Genomic DNA, 20672 nt, shown 5'->3' with positions numbered 1-20672 from the left:
GTGATAAATGTAAGACTAAGTGACTTTATGCTGTCCTAAATATAATATCTCATTTTATATACACGAATCAGTATATTTTTAAGACCTTATTAATGTAGTGGGCTTAATTCTGTTGCATGCTTGTAATAGACAAGTTATTGCATGCTTGTAATAGACAAGTTAAAGTTAAAAACTGAAAAGTGAGTAAGTTCATAAACATAAAACCGGTAGTTCTGACTCTTCTTTTAAAGCTCTGTTATCACAATTTATTTAAAAGAAATTTCCTTGGGGAATTCCAAAACATCAATTTAAAGTCTACAATCTTTTGACAGAATCCTAGTAAAACAATGTTGTTGTCTTTATATAGGATCTCAGAAGTGGAATAAATGGAAATGATATCAAGAGGTCATATAATTCTATAATTTATAAGCTTAGGCTTGTTAAGAAAATAGGAATTATCATCCATCTCCATTTTACCAAACACAATCTTATATAAAACTAAACAGAAAAGGCTATCCCTAAGGTCAAATGAAGTAAATGCAGTTCAAATAAAGTTCATTAATGCTAAGAGGAATATTTGCTAAGAAATCTTACTCACAAATAAAGCTACTGCCAGGCTTAACACTTAACCACTGATCACCCGATAACGGTACCACTTCAGTGACTTTTATGAACACTGCAGATAATTTTAAATTGTCATGATATAACAATGCAAAAGAAAAGAGGCTCAAGAATACATATAATTGGGCATACCTAAAAGAAATAGGAATTTGCATGGAAATGCATAATAGGCAAATTTCTATTTTTTTCTTCAATTTTGTATTTTAAAATAAAACTTAACCAAGTATCATATTAAAACTGTTGAGTGAAAAACTTTAAGTTATTATAAGTGAGCAAAATAAAAAGGTTTAGTTAGAAATGGCAAAGAGCCTAGATTCTTAAAATATTCCTAAATTTGGTATAATGTTGAAAGTCATAATGTTGATGATATAGACAATCAGATGCTCAGACATTCGGAGACGCTAAAAATGTTAATTTTGTTCACATTTACATTTAATATTTCTTTTAGTAAGATGTATTTCTCATCAATTTTGAGTCATAAAGAAAATTTTTAGACCAAAGCAGTAATTCTTAAAGCATTTTCTTCTCACAATACAAGGAACTTTTCAGTCCAGTACAATTGTTTATATCTATTTAAACTTTTAAATGTTTAGAACAATGGAAGAAAAAACAAACATTCCACAACTACTTTCTGAGTTATTTATTATCTCTAACACCCTCACTTTAAATGAAACTTATGTTTCTTTTTTTTTAGATTTGATTTAAATTGTTCAAATTTTTTTAGATTTGATTTAAACAATGCTTTTCTTGCATTGGAGAATCGTCTCATGTTTTCTTAACATTAAATAATTTTAAACTGTCAAATTAGTAGAATCAAGCCATTTAATACCAAATAAGTGACTGTAATTAAATTGGTCATAATGCATAGTATAATATCATTGTATCCTAAAAGTTAAATATTTCTGTTAAAATAACTTAATCTGAATACAGAAAAATATGTTTTACACCAGTTTTTATATATGATATTAGCTTAATAAAGAATATTAAAAATAAGTTTGGATTTTTATTTTTTCATATTTATTATTATAAATAGCCTTATCTATGATAATAATCCCATTTCTGGATACACTGACATAATTAACTTGGAAACTAACCACTTTTTGAGAATGAAAGTTTCTCACAGGGAGATGTTTCTTGCTAGTTCTGGATACCTTAGTTCAAGAATTTCTAGTCAATACAAGTTGTTATTTTCCTAACCAGACAGCAGGAGGTGCTGTGTGAACACTGAGACTGAATCCCATTCCCACCTCCCCTCCCCCTGCATACAGAGAATAATAGCATGATGTTTTCAAAATATTCATTTTTCAGCAGCCTGTGGTCTGAGATAATGAGCCCTGTTCTAAACTGGAAACTCCCAGTTAGAAATGTAAAACCTAGCCCTTATTTAATGTGGTAAAGTGTATGTTTAACTTCTTAAAATCAAGTGTAAAGAGGATTCTAAAATTGTGGCAACTTCATTTTTATTTTATAAACAGCATCAATCATTCTGCTTTACAATATGAATTCTACTTTAAGATAAATCAAAGTCCCTATAAGTAGTAACATAAATATCAAAGTTTTCACATACATACCCCCTTCTCCCCCATCACATACAGACTCTCTCTCTCTCTCTCTCGCTCTCCCTCTCTTTCTCTTTCTCTTTCGGTCTCACAATTATGGAATAGAAAGTTAGAAATTAAAGGACAAAATATAGTTTAAACAAATTCAAATACATTAATTCTATTCTTATACTTTCAGATCCGGAAACATACAAGTTAAATAAGTATAAATGAAATAAGTTACTCTTGACATGAAGTTAATTCACAATTTCATTTCCCAGAATATGATTGGTTATATTTTAGCCCATCTTCTACAATAGCAAGTCTAATTTCATACTGGAAAAAAAAATAGAAGGGTGAACATTTAAAGCTTCAGATGCTTTAGGAGCTATTCATTTTCTTACTTAAAGTAACTGTCTATAGAATTTCCACATAAGGAGCTGCCTTCACTTTGCACAGTATGCAGCAAGAAAAGATGAGACATATAACATCCCACAGCAAAAGACAGATACAATTAGCCCCATTATTGTTGGCTTTGAGATTACAGAAGAAGCATTTTGGCTCCCAAACGGGCACTGAGCTCACGAAATACATGTCACAGTTCTTTTATGACATGATGCCAATCATTGCCTCTATACAACCAAGTACATTTTAAAACATACAATAAAGCAGTTTTTAAAGAGGGATGACTCACCTGTTTATAATATTTCTTTGCGGACTTTAATCGTTGGTACAAGGCCAAAAGAACTCCTTGGATGTACATCTTAGCTCCTGAGGGGCTGAAACCTTCTCCCTTAGAGACCCAAACTGGTCCCCGCAAAGGTGTGATGGAATTTTGCAGGCATTTTTCAAGCAGAGGAACTATACGAGAAAATAAGGGAAAATAAATTCTTTTGACCCAAACGAGATCCACTGCCTGGAACACAGCCCCAGTACCAGAGCTAACTTTTAACATCTATTATTTATATGTGACCTGGGTTAAGTCATAAAGAGGCAATTCCTGCATTACTAGTGGCCACCATGAAGGATGTATTTATATTGAGACACCCCCCATGCAAGACTCATAAGCTTTGTGAGCACACCTGAATAGTTCGGAAGTGTGCCTAACTAGCTGCACAGAGTGTCATGGTGTGCACTGATTGCCTTATCTTCTCATTTATCACAGATGAGTTGGAACCAACCTTGCTGAAATCTACTTGCATTGTCCTGATAAAATTGTATGATCCATGTTGTTTCTGTATATAGCTTCCTGTAGAGGGGTCTATACACCTAAAACATCACATCTGGGAATTATTCATAAAATATAATCCACACCTTTATAAGCCATCCTATTCAAGTCTTTTCACTGCCATCACTTAAATAACCCATAAAACAGGGTGGCAAGGCTGTTTAAAAATAAAGGGGTGAATCTTAAGCAAGCATTTACCGTACCTTTTTGTTTTTAAGCTTCTGGGGTATAAACTAGTCAAAGATTCAGGGATGCTATTCCAGTATGCATTTTGTAAACAGAAGATATTTACCTGTGGGCCTGTATTGCAACATCCATATGGACTTGACAGACATGTTTATACACTTTTTCACACGATTAGCTTATAAAGTCTTTCTAGTGTAAAACAGTCAAATAACATGGCAGCTAGCTAACACTTTTCAAGATTTAATTTCCCTCTGAAATGCCAGAAATAAAGAAATTTTTAAAATCTTAAGCACACTTGGGCACCCAGAAAAATGAAAGGATGTCATTTTTTTTTTAACTTTGTCTTTAAGTGTATACATGTGACACAAAATAAACATACAAAATAACTATATGGTTTGGCGACCTCATTCTAATACATACTTCTACTGGAAAAGAAATTAGATAGATCACCAGCAAAGAAAATACGTCCGTGTCATTGGTTATGTTATATGTTGCATATTTTATGCAGAGAGGCCTAGCGTAGCAATCTGGAAATTGAATTACAATTAGGTTCAGCTGAGCTGCTGAGCGGCTGAGTTATGCAAATTGCCTTTGCTACTGGTATTCTGCTGATTTTTGTTCTTAGTAAAAAAGTTATGCGTTTTATGGCACTAAGTTCTACAACTCTCTACCAAAGCACAATTTAAATTCTAACATATTCATCACTAAGGAAAACATTGGAAATAGAGTTTAAGATTTTCTAAGACTACTGTAAATAAAGTTAAAAGGAAATCATGACCCGGTGATTATTTAGACATCTTCAGATGTGTGCATGAAATTCACTCACCAGCCTGAGAAACTAATTCCTAAAATTCATGTATCGAAACTATTCTTACATTCCTGGAGCAATAGCTATTCTCTATGAGTTTTATCACAACAGATATCTCAAACATTTAAAAAATATTAGGTCACATACAGTATTAAATAAATAAAAAGAGAAGTAAACTTATTTTTAGAATTATAATTCTTTAATATTTAAAAAATGTATAATATAAATCAATTTTGCTTATAATGTTTCCTAAAGAAACCCAGTTTAAGAATCAACAGTGGTTTTAGCTGGCTACAACATTCATGTGTTACTATGTGTTGAATTTTAATTTGTAAACTTTTAATCGGTACACTCATTGAACTTAGTACAGTTTTTATACATGGAAAGGCATCACATAAACAGCTGTTAAATTGAAAAGAAATTAAGTAAATTGAGAAGTAAGTAATAAACTTGAATGATTTACATCCAAGATTTAATCTTGAATATAAACCTAAGAACATTTTATCAGATTCTCTAGTCTTACAGCTTTATTCATCTGTGCTTGTCACAAAGTAATTTTCAAATTCTTTATGCCAGCCCCAAGGATTCCAGAAAAGAATTTCATAGATTTGCTAACACAAAACTCTACTCTTTTTCAGGGTTTGTACCTTCCATAAGAATTTAAGAAAAAATACAGTTTAGGGAAAAAAATACAAATTATATCAAAACACAATCAGTGTCAGAGTTGATATAGGATGGAAAACAGCTCCCATGCTCCACATGATTTATGTAATTAGGAATACTATGGAAACCAGAAATAGCAAAGCAAAGAAAGCAGTATTCACAAGCAGGTTTTATAAGGGACTTCAGAATCTGCTCTGAACTTGTTGAATAATCTGTTCAGTATTCCAGAATCTCCCTGCTGGAAGCAGGGTCCTCATTGTAACCACAAGAGTGCTAATAAAGGTTAGCCTCTGAACTAGGGATTAGAAGGCTCATTCTTTTTGGAAGCTGCAAACTAGTAACTTTGATGATCTTCTTGAAAAGGAAGACAAAGCACACTCCAAGAACAAACAATGTTTCCACTAACTAGGAAGGTACAGAAAACATAAGAAAATGATACGCCTAAGCACTTAGAAAGGAAGTATAAATAAGCTTAATATATTTGAAAAATAAAACTTATTAATCAGTTCAAATTAAAGAACTCTCCCTAAAAAAGAAGACTTGGCCTAAGATGACAGTTTTGAAATATAATAGAATAATTGATTTTTTAAAAAAGAGAAGTCAGTTGACTTTTCAACCTCAGCCATAGATTTTAACATGAGTGAGAATTATTTTTTAAGCATTTCAGTGGATGTTCATAATATTCTATACTGAAAACTCATAAGTGTTCTTAACCAATGGTTTTATCTCTTTTATGTAGAGTTCTCCTTTTTCTGTTTCTGAAGCAAAACTTCATTCTGTTAAAGAAGACTACTGCGTACAGATGTGCAAGAAATAAGGGCAATGATTTAGCAGGGACAATAGACACTTTTCAACATTGGAAAGAGCATAATCCTACATGTTGCTATGAGCTAGCAAAGCCCATTATAGACACTCAATGAAAAAATTATGTCTTTTCCAGGGAATGAACCCTGGGATATTATTTTGTGTGTAAACCATGAGCTTCTCTTTCAAACTGCTACTCAGAAATATAGCCTCATTCAAGGTTAGCTGGCTCCCATTATCTTATGTTTCTTTAATCTTTGTTTGCATAGCTACACATAGCATTTCTTCTGTGTTTGAGGCCTTTATTACAGGTGTTCTACCTATTGGCTCTTATTTACAGAATTTTGCTTTCCTGTAATTTCAATATTTCCTTTAAGCAAGTCCTCAACATTTTTATTAGATAAATGATTTGGAAATTAATCATTCCTTAAATCTATCAATATGCATAGATCAGTCCAATATGATCATTCCACGGGGATCACTTCCATCGCTGGAAAGGTGAAGTTATATGGATGATAGCTTTTTATCCATTTTGTTTATTCTCAAGTCATGACTATAGGGCAAATTGAAATTAATCCAATGTTTCAGTGGGTTTGGAGTTAAGACTGAGGATGTTGGGTAAATAGATCATGTGGCCAAAAGGAGTAACTTTACTGGACATAGCTAGTACTGAGCATTATGGGTAAATAGATCATATGATTAAAAGTAGTAGCTATATTAACTTCATAACTATCAACTGATACTTCTCTCACTCATGCTGTTCTATTTCCCTTGCATGTCTTCCCCCTTTCTTTCCACCTGTTAATATATTTTTGTCCTTCAAGGCTCATATCAATTGTCACTTCCAAAATATCCCAAGTTGTGTAGGCAGAATTAATTGTTCCATCCTTTCTGTTTCCCAGAGTATTGTTTATACTTTTATTTTTCTCTTATTGATTTGTATTAATCCTTATCTTCTCCACTCCCACTTCCATCCTCCAGTAAATCACAAAACCTTTGGGGTTAGAGGGCATGGTGGTTTTTAGTTTGGTAAAAGCAGTGCCCAATAAATGTCTACTGGATAAATAAACAGTACTTTTGGATATACTGTGGGCAGTCTTTTAGGTGAGTTTTAAGACCATGAGTACAACTATACACAATCACTTAGAATCTGTAACTTTCTGTGACCAAATGAAAATTTGATCAAACTTTGATAAATAAATACGAATGTACCAGAATTTTGAAGCACATTTAGGGTATGTACAATAGTTTTATTTTAATCTTCCTTATAAAATTATCTTGAACACTAAAGAAGAAAATAAATATAAAAGGAAAACAATACGATTTGGCAATGAAGCATTAACTAGCCAGGAGAAGACCAGAGCTGGGTATTTTAAAAGTCTTGGAAAATCCTTATGTGCTTTATCCTAAATCGTGCTACTGTGGGAAAAGGCACACAATAAAACTTAAATAACAGAGCAATAATATTAGCTTAAGGTCAAAATAGCTATTTTAAATAATAAAGGTAATTCCTTCTAAGAACTCCAAACACAATGAGTTCAAAAGCTAATCATAAGACAAACTGTTCAGTCTTCAAGAGGACCTTATACTAAAACCACTTCGTCACTGATAAGAAGCTTGAACTTATTTGGATTTGTGATGGGTGCAGCACAAGAATTTTTGACAAGGAGCCTAAAGTTCCTCTAAAGAGAAACCTAATAGAACTTACCAAGAAGATATAGACTGGAATGTCCTGTCAAGTTCTATACCTAGTGAATGTATATCTCTCTCCAAAAGCAACACCTGACATTTAAAGAGACACTTGGCATGCTGCATTTGAATCTACTGTGGAAAGCTAAAAAGAGGATTTTTTAATCAATATATTTTTCAAGCACTGGAAATTATCAAAAGCTTTAATAACCTGCTTCCAATTAAAAATTAAAATTCATGCCAATTAAGTATCCAAAAATCATAATTTACATAATATTGTAATTTTCACATTTCAGTCAGAGTACATGAGACTACGAAAAAAAGGCACTGCCCAGAGCATAATTACCTATACAGAAACTTCTATATGCTCTTTGGCAGGAAATTTCAGGTCGCAAGTCTCAAAAATACTCAGCTATTGTTAGCAGGACATCATGTGGAAATTTCCCACCAATTCAATTGAAATTTTTTTTTAATGAAGTTGATCTAAAAAGTCTTTTTTGTATGATACAAGGTGAGTTCTTAAAAGATACTTAGAATTGACGGCTTCCCATCCAGGAAGTAGGCCTGGAGGGAGTTTGAGCTAGTGCCAAGGTGTGTATATGTTTTACTGTTCCTTATCCAGCTTTAGGTAGTAGTTGAAAAGCTCCCAGTCCAGGAGCAACCAGCAGATGCCACTCAAAAGCATGGTCTACTGGGAAGATTGAATGATGGAGAGCATACGGTTTCCTATGTTGCTTGATTTATATCAGTATATTTTTATTCAAACACAGCTAAACTAACAGCTGCTGTGTACTTTTGTTTACATGCTATATGTCAAATCCTATTGTCCCTAAGGTACTTATGAGAAAAGATTTAGCAGTCGTTTTCTTAAATACTGATGCCTACCCAAATTTGGATTTTTCCTCCACTGAACAAAATGACAAGCACATGATTGCTATAGTTAGAGCAGTCTTTCACAGCTGCTTTAGTTTTTCAGTGATCCTATTAAACTGACGGCATATTGCCTGTGGGGTCTACAGTGTTTGAATACTGTTGTAAGCGACACTGATTTGTATGATAGGATCAAGCAGAAAAGGGATGCACTGGGGGGAAGAATTTCATAGGTCATACTGTTTTTACCTGGGTAAAATTTAATTCAGACATTGTGACCTTTACAGAACACCTGTTTATTTTAATTGCTGATATGTGGGTGAACGTTGACATTGGGGCTTGGAAGTATGAAATCTTAGGAAGTCTCCTCCGTTTTGAAAATGCAGCCTGAGTCATGTCTTTTCTTAAACTGAACGAAGTAGCTGTGCATTAAATATTCTGGCGCATCTTCTGCTTGAGCAAGTGGACCGAAATGGTGTGAATTGTTAATGCCTTGCTGCTTTGGTTCACGGCTTGTGATTGATCATTTGTAACTATATCTACTCCTTGTTCCATGAAATCAAGTATGGAGTAATGGGTTCATCAGATTTTGGGGTTAAATTGAGAGTGAAGAGGTACTGTGTGTGGAAATAAGAGTTGCCATGTTCAGGGCTGGCCTTGTAACAGCATGGAATCTAAAGGCGATATTCAAAACCACTTCACTCATCATACGCTTACTGATTCTGAATAGGGCCCATTTGCAGGGGACATTTGGTAGTTTTCCAATACGCTTTATGCCTCTTTCTACTTCCACCACCATGCACATCTTTTTTTCATACACCCCAGTAGCACATTGGTAGAACAGGTCAGCATACACAATTCATTTATTTAAATAACTTGATTTATACAAGCAGAAGTAAGCTGGGATTCTATTGTCTGAGTCTTGCTTTTTCCCTCAACAAAAATAATAGTGTATGTGTCTTTGAAAATACAAGTATTTTGTGGACTCAATTTCTTGGGCATCTAAAATATTTGATATTTAGTAATAATGTAAAATAACTTAATTGAACTGATATGTGTACAACTTTAAGGTTATGTAAAGAAATGTTGAGAATTAACTATAATCTATCTAATCTATTTTCATGTGGTTATGGTCTATACCAATACATAATAATTGAATATATATGACCTGCTTTTGTAAACTTTAAAGCTCTGTACAAAAATTTAAAGTATTATCTTAGAATTAGTTTTGGGAAGTACAATGCATGGAACTTAATAAATAAAATCAACAAAAATTAGAAGTAAAGACCTCTGGAAATGTCATTATATAATTGCTTGCTGTTAATAACTGACACTTTTCAGACATTATTATTTTTAATTTTTGTTACTATTCAGAAAAGCTTAATCCAAATGGTGTTAACTGAGGCACCAATTAACTTTTGACCCAGGAGGAAAAGATACAATAAAAAAATAGTAAAACTAGGACAAAACCAAATACAGGAAGCACTTACATACATAAGTAACATTCAAAAGCAAGCTAATTGTAAAATGTCTCAAAATTCTCCTATTACATTATAAAGTCACAACTAATATAAATCTAAAAAATGTAGCTGGATCCTTTTTCTTTTTTCTTTTTTTTTTTCAGTTCCAAAAGAAGGAATAGTAATAATAATACCTGGCACATACATACCTAATTCAGAGAGAACTAGGTGTCAGATAATGTGGGTAAAGCTGTTTTAGTCTCCTTGGCTGCAAATCCTAGGTCAACATATTACTTACATTTAAATATTTTATTTAGGATGTAAAAAATATATATGTCATGAAAATTTTATATTTTAAATGTGAGAAAAGACTGAAAAGTCTTAATAGTTACAGTAATTACAATGGAAGTTTCCCTTTTGACATTTCTCCATGTTTGTTTCACAAAAGTTGAATCTTCTATAAAAAGCACTTTATATATTTTTGTCTGTTATTCCACCTCTCTTCTAAAAACGCTCAGGAGGAAGAAAACCAATCTCTGCTGAGTCATGTTTTTTTACATGGAGAGCTTTGTAAACAATTGTTTTATAACAGGTAGTAACAATTAGGCTGTTTTCATTGGCAATTATACTTGTTACAATGTTTTTTATAATGAACTTCTAGGATCTTGGAAAATCATTAGGGTTAGAGAAAGATTTTTGGTGTTAAGAGTTCAAAGACTCAGAAATAAGAGATATAAAAAGTAGAAGCTAAAAAGATAAACTCAAGGAGAAGAGGGAAAAAGCAAGGACTTGGTTAAAAAATCACATAAATACTGAAGCAAGTTTAGCCCAACAAAACCTAGGGGTGATGATCATATATTCATGAATGTAAAAGAGAGTCTATGTTTTAAAGACTTCAAAAGGGAGTTTTTGACATATAAAGAGTCTATGAGCAGATTAGACTGCTTTGTAAATGTTCATATCACACAATTGTGCGTTCAAATACTTAATAAAAGATGACAGTGATCCAATTATAATGGGAGTTCTCCAACTGCCACTAAAAAACTTTTTAAAATCAAGCCTTAACAAAATTCTTAATATTCTCTATGGATCAATCGTAGAAATATAAATCAGTGATTAGTTAGCAGGGTTTCTTTCTTTTGTTTTTTGTTTTTGTCCACGCCACCCAGACCACAGCAGTGAAAGCCCAGAATCCTAACCACTAGGCCACCAGGGAACTCCCGGCACTTTTTGTTTTTGTCCAAGCAATGAGAGTAGCTAGTGCCCAAGTTCAATGTCTGGAAGTCACCAGAGGACACTGAGGGCCATGTCTAAGGTACACTGGAACCAAAGCAAAGTCACAGAGAGCATAGTCCCAAGGAAGGTTTGAAGACTTTTCCTGAGTGGCATCTTTCCTACACAAAAGGGCTCTTAACTGGCTGCCTTTGTATATTTCAATCTAGAGAAATTTCAGGGTTGATTAATAACCACCAGCATTTGGCATCCTTCTTCAGCAAGAGACCTAAATTTTTACGTTTCATAAAATTTGAGAAGTAAAGGTAAATGGTAAAGGGATCCAAGGATTGAAGCGAGGCAAATGTACTTAATTTTAAAGAAGATAAGTTTGATCTTTATTCCCTGAAAAGTTCTAGGGCAGATTATGAAATGGTTTGTGAACACTTTTAGAAAAATAAACAATAATCATTAGGACCCAACATGGGGTAATTCGCATACTAAGCAAATATTTAATGTGCAGAGAGGGAGACCCATGGGGAAATTCCCTCCATGGAGCTTGACATCTCTAACAGCAACATATAATCATTATTGCTTCCAGTGGAAAGCAGATCTCAATAGACTGTGGCTACCATCTATTGTCTTTAAGCAAGGTACTGCTAAGTCTGTACGTCCCTTCCCAGATAAATGGGCGTATCTGCAACAAGGCAGGAGAATGTAGAAGGTCTGCAAGCCTCCTGGTTAAGTCCTCTATTTAGAATTCATGACTGCTTTCTTTTGATGCTTCTCTTTAAAAATGATAGAGAAATACGTCACTCACTATCCAAAACAAGACAAAAGAAAGTTATAAGTGGATGCTGCCCTGGCTTACAATTTCTTTCCTGGAGAAAGTAATATAAGGAATCAGAATGAACACACGCACATATAGTTGTCCCTGTATGGGACTTGACTGTAGGCTGCAGGCTACATACCCTTCTGAGTTACGCACTTTTAACTAAGAAAGCAATGCCCTTTACAGGGCCCAGACCATCTGCACCATTGCGGAATTCCACATTCAGCAGAGCAGGAGAAGTACGAGCAACACAAGGGTAGTACTAGGCATTTTAGGGCATAAAGGGAGAGGGAAGCATTTTGACTAGACTCTCTCAAAGTCCTGAAATTTCCATTCACATCTAAAGGAATCTAAGTACAATGCTTCACCAAGAAGGGCATCATCCCCAATTTTTATAATATTTTATTATAACCCCTCTATATTATTTAGACCTGGGTTAAACATGGGAATAGAGAAGACTACTAAATCTCTGTCCTCACGGATCTTACAGTCTAGGGGACAGGTCGATATTAAATAACTCCTCAAGCAGTTTTATTAATTACAGTTGTGAAAATTACTATACACAGGGTGCTATGAATGTAACAGGGATACCAGTTCTAGATAAGGGAGGAAGTGGGGCAGGAGCAAGCCAATGTTGGGAAAGCTATTCAGAAGAAGAAATATTTAAAATAAGACCTTAAGAAGAGCAGGAAAAATAGCTTGCAAGGAAGATAGGGGAAGAGAATCCAAGCAGAGGAAACATATGGTAAGGTACTGGGGCATGAAGGAGAATCAAGTGTTTGAGGAACAGAAACAAGAAAATAAAGTGACTTGAGCACAGAGATGAAGGGGTCAGTAGTACAAGTGAAGATGGAGAAGCTGGGTAGGGAGCAAATCATGAAGGCCCTTCAGGCCATGATACAAGTTTACGCATTGATTCAATAGGAGCAATTATGACAGACTAAGCTCACTTTTTAAAATAGTGTTACTAGAGTGAGGCAATTAGAAAATTGTTTTTAAGTTGGAAATAGGTGAGCCTATAGATTCATAACTAAATGAACAGCCATATTCAGGGAAGACTAATATAAATCTGAAGCAGGGACCCTATTAGCATGCTAAAGATCTCTGTCCCTAATCATGGGCTACTTAACATTTTTATCAATAACTTGGACAGTGGTAAAGTTGGTATTCATACAAAATTTACAAGTGAAAACAAAGATAGGAGAAATTGTTAATCCCTGGGTGACAGATTAAATATCTGAAAAATCTTGTAAGGCTAATCTACTAAATAAAAACCTTGTAAGTAGAAATTTAGTAGGTATCAATGTATAAAGTTCTGTTCACATATCTAAAAAATCAGCAGTACAAGTACAGGATAAGGAAGTAGCCTAAAAGCAAATTGTGAGCAAAAACTTGGGGGCTTTAATTGACTTTAAGTTCAATTTAGGTCAATGATATGATGTACGTAAAAGAAATAATAATGCAAGTTTAGGCTAAATAATGATCTGACAAAAAAAGAGGAGGTGGGGCTGCTTTACTCATCATTGATTAACCTGGAAAATTGTGTACAATGTGGGGTCAACAAAGAGGAATACCAAAAAAACTAAACAGAACAAAGAGTTACCAGGATGGTGAGGGGTCAGAGAAATAGATGGAGAGACTGGAGATATTTAAAGTGGAGAAGATTTAAATCACACTTGTTCAAATATTTAAAGGCAGTCATAGACTGAGAATTAATTTGCATTATTCAACTCCAGAAGACAAAATCAAGACTAACGGTAAAAGTTTAAAAGTTATTAGATTTTTTAAATTAAATTAGAGCTATCAGAAATAGAACAAGTAGTGGCTGGATGGACACTTACTGGAGATGATTTAGAGGAGATTCATGACAAAGTGAGGTTTTGGTGATGACCAAAGATGCTTCTAATGCTGAGATCCAAAGTAAATCAATCAACAACACTATTCTAAAGCAGCTATCAAAAAATGTAGTCATTATCATTTGTTTTTTACACTGCACTATGCATCTAATAATGCATACACATCTTCAGGCTTTTAAAGTTCTATGGAATACGGCAAAATACTATTGAGAGTGGTGGTGAATCACTAAGTGACAGCACTGAGAATTAGCAACAAAAAGTAGTTAATAGTGGGTAATTTGTGCAAATTTAATTCAACAAATAATTTTTTTGAATTTTAATTCACTCATTCATTTAAAAAGTGTTTTTCATCACTTACTCTAACAAAGATTATACTTAACAATTATTATTTAAATATTAATTTTTTGTGGGTCTATTACATGCTCAGTCCCATTGTAGATATTAAAAGATTTTTGGAGTTTTTTTTTTTTTAAGTATGAGAACAATATCTCTCTTTAGTTAAAGAGATAAGTCCTACACATGAAACAGAGATATAAACAGTGTTATGTATATATAAACAAATGTTATGACATATGGTACAGACATATAATATCAAAAGAAGTTATGAGAAAGAGGTATTAGTAAACAAAATAATGCTTGAATGTCAGGATACAGAGTGTGAAGACTGTCCTGATATGTAAAGTTTTGAGCAAAAAAAAAGGATATTTTAGGAAGATCACTCTTTGGCCACACAAAGGATTAAGATTTAGGAATAGAATTTAGTCTAAGTAGTAAATAAAGACAATGTGATAATATTTATGAAGTATGAATAGCTATCTATATTTGGTATCTATTGCCACAATAATGCTGTGTAACAAACCACCTCAAAACTCAGAGGCATAGAGCAACAAGCATTTATTAAGCTCAAGAGTCTACAAATTACCTGGGTGGTTCTGCAGGTCATAGCTGGGCTAGATCACATGTCTTGGAATCAGCTGGCCATCTAGGATGACCTTGGCTAGACAACTGGGATGAAGCGGTTCTGCTCTACTTGTCTTTTTTTTTTTTTTTTTTAAATAATTTTTGAAGTAAAATTCACATAATGTAAAATCAACCATTTTAAAGTGAGGAAACCAGTGGCATTTAGTACGTTGAAAATGTGCGACCACAACCTCTAGCCAGTTCTGACAAATTTCCTTCATTCCAAAGTAAAACCCCTCATACGTTAAACAGTTTCCCCATTCTCCTCTCCCCTCAGGTCTTAGCAAACATGAATCTGCATTCTATCTCTATGGATTTATCTATTCTGGATATTTCAAATATAAATGGAATCATGCAATATGGTACCTTTTTTGTCTGGCTTTTTTCATTTAGCATAATGTTTTCAAGGTTCATCCATGTTCTAGCATTATCAGTACTTCATTCCTTTTCATGGCTGAATAACATTCCATTCTATGTATACACCACAATGTATTTCTACCTTCATCTTTTCATGGATGTTTGGTTTCCACTTTTTGGCTATTATCTACACTGCTGCTATAAATATGCATGTACAGGCACATGTTTTTGATTATTTTCAATTATTTTGGGGTATACATTTAGGAGTAGAATTGCAGGGCCACATGGTAATTCTATGTTTACCTTTTGGAGGAACCACCAAATCGTTTTCCAAAGTGGCTGCACCATTTTACGTTCCCAATATCCAAAGGTTCCAATTTCTCCATCTTCACCAACTTATTTTCCATTTTGTCTATGTGTGTGATTTTTATTTTATAGTCATCACTAATGTGTGTAAAGTGTTACTTCATTGGGGGTTTGATTTGCATTTCCCTTATGACAAAGGATGTTGATGTGCTTCTTGGCTGTTTGTATATATTCTTTGGAAAAATGTCTATTTAATTCCTTTGCCCATCTTTTTAACTGAGCTGTTTGTCTTTTTGTTGTTGAGTCTAAGAGTTCTTTATATATCTTGGATATTTAACCGTATCAGATACATGATTTGCAAATATTTTCTCCCATTCGGTAGGTGGTCTTTTCACTTTCTTGATAATGTCCTCTAATGTACAAATTTTTTTTAAATTTGGAGAACTCCAATTTACCTATTTTTTTCTTTTGTTGCTCATACTTTTGGTGTCATGTCTAAGAATCCATTGCTAAATCCAGGGTCATGAAGATTTACCTCCATGTCTTCTTGGAAAAGTTTTATGCTTCTAGCTCTTATATTTAGGTCGTTGATCCACTTTCAGTTTGTTTTTTCTTTTTTTTTTTGTATATGATATTAGGTAGGGGTCCAACATCAGTTTTTGTATGTGGATATCCAGTTGTGCCAGCACCATTTGTTAAAGAGACTATTCATTCCCCATTGCATGGTCTTGACACCCTTTTAAAAGTCAGTTGGCCATAGATGTATTGGTTTATTTTTGCACTCTTAATTCTATTCCATTGGTCTATATGTCTCTGCTTGTGCCAGTACCACACTGTTTTAATTACTGTAGCTTTACTTGTGGTGTGTTTTGAAATTGGGAAGTATCAGTCCCCCAAATGCAAGGAGTTAACAAAACTCAAGGTTAAGGGCACAATTCTCCACAAGACTGCCCTCCCTCTGACCAGCTGCCTACAAATTCTGGGGTTTTCACTACCACCTTAGGGTCAGTATTTTGCTAGAATGTCTCGTAAAACTCAGGATAGTGCTATACTTAGAGGACCAAGATGGTCAGGAACCCTGAGAAACACATGAGTAATTTTGGAGAGAAAATAACACAAAAATATTGAGACTTACGGAGGGACCCTGACTAGGTGGCTTCATGCTTCGATGATGCTTTAATATGCAAGGACTATGTGGGTTTTTTGTTCATTTGCTTGCTTGCTTTTTAACCTTGGTGCTGTCTGGCAACTTACATTGGGTCATGTAGTGGAATTTTCAGTTTTATATTTGTGCTCTTACTGAAGGGACTGTACATGGAGAATAGGGAGGTTGGCCTGAAATTTTTAATAAGCAAGAACTGTGTAGAATTTTGAGCTTGATGGATTACAGCAACTAAATGTAGCTGGGATTATTTTCCACTAACCTTGGCCTTCAGAAAATGCTAGCCCAGGGCAAGGATGGGGTTACCGTGCAGGCTGCAGCTACTGGCACTTGAACTAGGCAGTGAAAGTCACCTGATACTGCAGGCAAGTCTGAGATTGGGATTAGATCATTTTAGGCATTGGAAGGGAGAACAACAGTTGCTGTTTTTCTGTGTTTTGCAACTAAATCTGCAGGTCAGGACTTTAAAGTTTAGTGGCAGCTGGGTTCTACGCATGCTACAGTGAGGTTCTATTATTAAATTGATAGTACCATGCCTAGATAGGAAGCATTAGGTCCCATGCCTCAAATTCTATTCTCCATTATGTTATTTTAAACTACATTCTGGGCCAAAAAGGAACTGTGGACGAGCTAACCTTAGACTTGTGTGACTTGTCCACAAGCTTTTAAAGTAAACTCCACCAATTCAGGTTGACTCTAAGTTTATTTATCACATAAATGTTGACCATGGTTCTAATTGTCAGAAACCCAAACTATGGCTTCACCTATAGAAAAGTAGTAGATTTGTTATAAAAAGAATGCTTTGTCTTCTTCAGTTAAGTAGTGAAACAACTCAAAGAAAGGATTACAAATCTAGGAGTCAGATTTGTTAAAGGAATCAAGAAGAAAGTAAAGTGGTTTTAAAATATGCTTCAATCTTACAATCAGAACAAAGCAGTGTGTGCATGAAAACAAATAAAATGGCTTATTTAGCTCAAGGAGGAAAGAGATTTACTTAGAATAAATGTAAACGTCTGATCTGAGAACACATTCGACAGATATGAAAAATAAAAACTAAGATCGTGAAGGCCAGGTATGAGGGTACAGGAGGTACATCCAAGTCTAACTACTCTTAAAGAGGTTATTATAAAAGGGGGGTATATTTTAATTGTTACAAAATCAGAAATAAGAAATGGGGACCCAGTGAAACCTAACAGAGAAATCTCATAGATAAGATCTCAGAGAGCAAATCTTCTCTGGAGAGCAATTCCCCAGAGAAGGCAGAATCCTGAATATTGTGAAGAGGTGGCATTTAGGTTACAGATAAATTAATAGCAAGAGAAATCAGAGAATCTCTTATGAGGATGGAACAGTTATACAAAGAGTGCACATAAAATCTGAACAAACTGGAGAGGGGAATACTAAGAAGATTAATATAAAGTACTCCAAAAAAAAAGTATTTGGTGAACTCCAAAAATTTATGGGCCTAAGATTAAGATTAAGAAAAGGTAAAGGCAAGATGAATTACATTACAGGAGATCCAGGCAGAACAAGAATAAATCAAGGAATCCAGATCTAAATTAGACGTTGGACTGTGGGAAAATACATCCTGGGTAGGATTATTTAACTCAGGGAGGCGAAAATGGATAAGACTGGTTTGAACAAAGGATGCTATTGACAAACTTGGAAATTATTGACTTCTTATCTCTCACTATGAGAGACCCTGCAAGGAAAAAAAATAGCTAGAGAAATATGTTAGAAAAACACAAGTATGGACCAGAAAGCAAAAAGAAGGTAAAAGAAAAGAAAAACCTCAACTGCTGCAAACAATGCAGCCCCAAGTCTGTTACAGGAGGGAATTTTCTGAAAGGAACAGGAGTTCAGTAGAGGCAAACCCTGGAGGCAAATCCTAAATACTGAAGAAAAAGATGACAGAAACGTTAACTCAGGACCAGGAGCATTCAAAAACTGAGGAAAGGGGCTTCCCCGGTGGCGCAGTGGTTAAGAATCCATCTGCCGATGCAGGGGACATGGGTTCGAGCCCTGGTCCGGGAAGATCCCACATGACGCGGAGCAACTAAGCCCGTGCACCACAACTACTGAGCCTGCGCTCTAGAGCCTGTGAGCCACAACTACTGAGCCCACGTGCTGCATCTATAGAAGCCCGCGCGCCTAGAGCCTGGCTCCACAACAAGAGAAGCCACCACATTGAGAAGCCCCGGCACCGCAATGAAGAGGAGACCCCGCTCACCGCCACTAGGGAAAGCCCACACGCAGCAATGAAGACCCAATACAAACAAAAATAATAAATAAATAAAAATAAAATTAAAAAAAAAAAAAAAACCTGAGGAAAGACCATGTCTTCAAGAGGAAATGGCAGTAGTGTTGGCCCTCACTGGGCACCTAAGAACATGAGCCTCAGAAACATAAACAGTTCCTTCAATTCAGAGATCCACTGAAAGTTATTCTCCAGTTGGAACTGATGTGGAGATGAGGGGGAAGCTGTGTCCATCAAGCAGGTTTCTTAGGCCAGAGGTCAGTACAGCAGTCACTGGGACCCAGGATTGAAATTAATGCTTCCAAGGCAAGGTGGACACTATGCCACTAGATAGGGCCCGTGCTTGGTTCAGCACGGGGTCCGGAAACACAGGACTCAGAGGGAAAGAAACATTAAGATGTTTGGAATATTTTACAAAGGCAAATAACGGTAGAATTATTTTCATAAGTCAAACAAGTCTTTATGACTGGGGCTACCACCAATGTAAATTTCTAAATGTTGCAAGAGTGCAACACTCTCAGTACCCTCTGAGAATAATAATAACAGCAATAATGATGATAATGTTATATAACATTTACCAAATGTCTGGCACTTGTTCTAAGGACTTTACACAGACTTCACTTAATCTTTACAACAATCTATTAATGTAAGTATTATAATCCCTATTTTACAGATTAGGAAACTCACTCTCAGAGAAATGAATAACCTGTCCAAGGTCATACAATAAGTGGCATAACTGGAATTTGAGTTCTAGCTCCAAAATCAAAGCACTTAACCAACACTTTATGAAGCCTCTTTGAGAGAGGAGACAGTATATATTGGTCAATTTTTCCTGTAAGATATTATAAATACATAATGCTATAATTAATGCCTTGATGGGAGATTGCTTCCCACTGAGTTATGTCACAGGTCATAGACTCTGCTCAACAGTATAAACTGTCTGGCATCTTGGAAAGTCTGACATGAAGAATGCTTTCTCTTCTTTGCCTTCCTTCACTTAGTCTCTGCTATGGTCTTTGGCAACAAGCACATGGGTCTGGATCATGCCAAACAGGAAACAACATTTTGCTTGGAATGGCCACATGAGAAACTGGGGATTGGATTCTATTCTGAATGTGCTGGGTGTGGGACTGATGTGATCATCTTTTGGTTCAGTCGGAAGTAGGAAACATGAGAAAGTTGGTGTAGACCCAATTCAACTTCTGAAGCCCTGAGAGATGACACCCACTGCAGGAGCCCAGACAGTAGCTGTTATAGGAATTCCAGCTCAGACCAGGCATCCAGAAGCCATCTGGCTGATACTGGAAAGAATAAAATAGGAAGGACTTCAATTTCTTTGAGTTTTAATTTGAGAAGTTTGAACTTTTATTGGATTTTAACTCACAAAGGTAAGATTATTTGATTATGAAATTCACTTTGTGGACTTAAAACTTTTGGATTTTAACTTCTTTGAAATCTTATTCTTCAAATTTGATTTCTTTACAAAAAATTGATAATGGGCAAGAGAACATGCAAATTCAGGGTATGTTATTAGAATTTTGTAATTGAAATATGTTAATCGTGTCAGTTGATCTCACTGTAGAATCTCTGAAGAACTTGATTAAGAATATATAGCTATTTTGGACAGCTAATTTGAGGTAGGAAATGGAATAGAAAATGAATGTTTAGTGTTCCATAGCATGGCTTTGGATCCAATTTAATTAATGTACTATTCTAACTCATTTCAGAATCTTCTAGGGTAAATTTCATACTACCCACCATGATCTAGAAGGTTCCACAAAGGAGCGGGGTTTGGTTATTGGAACAGCAGCATCATAAAGGTCCTAAGAGACTGAGTATCTCCTTCCACAAGAGGGAGAGTGCCTCCCCTGGTTCACCATAATG

General features: G+C 34.9%; 1 protein-coding gene across 1 annotated transcript in view; it reads right to left on the bottom strand.

Annotated features, from left to right (window-relative positions):
• DCDC1 (doublecortin domain containing 1) overlaps positions 1–20672 on the bottom strand; it is a 481625-nt gene that overhangs the window by 368905 nt on the left and 92048 nt on the right. The window contains 1 exon segment of the mRNA XM_057552454.1: positions 2833–2999. Within this exon segment, the coding sequence (XP_057408437.1) occupies positions 2833–2999 (167 nt within the window).

This window comes from Balaenoptera acutorostrata, chromosome 9 (genome assembly GCF_949987535.1).
Source record: "Balaenoptera acutorostrata chromosome 9, mBalAcu1.1, whole genome shotgun sequence".
NCBI classification, from domain to species: Eukaryota; Metazoa; Chordata; class Mammalia; order Artiodactyla; family Balaenopteridae; genus Balaenoptera; species Balaenoptera acutorostrata.
Note: the sequence above shows the minus strand (reverse complement) of the source record. Positions and strands in the feature narration are given on the sequence as shown.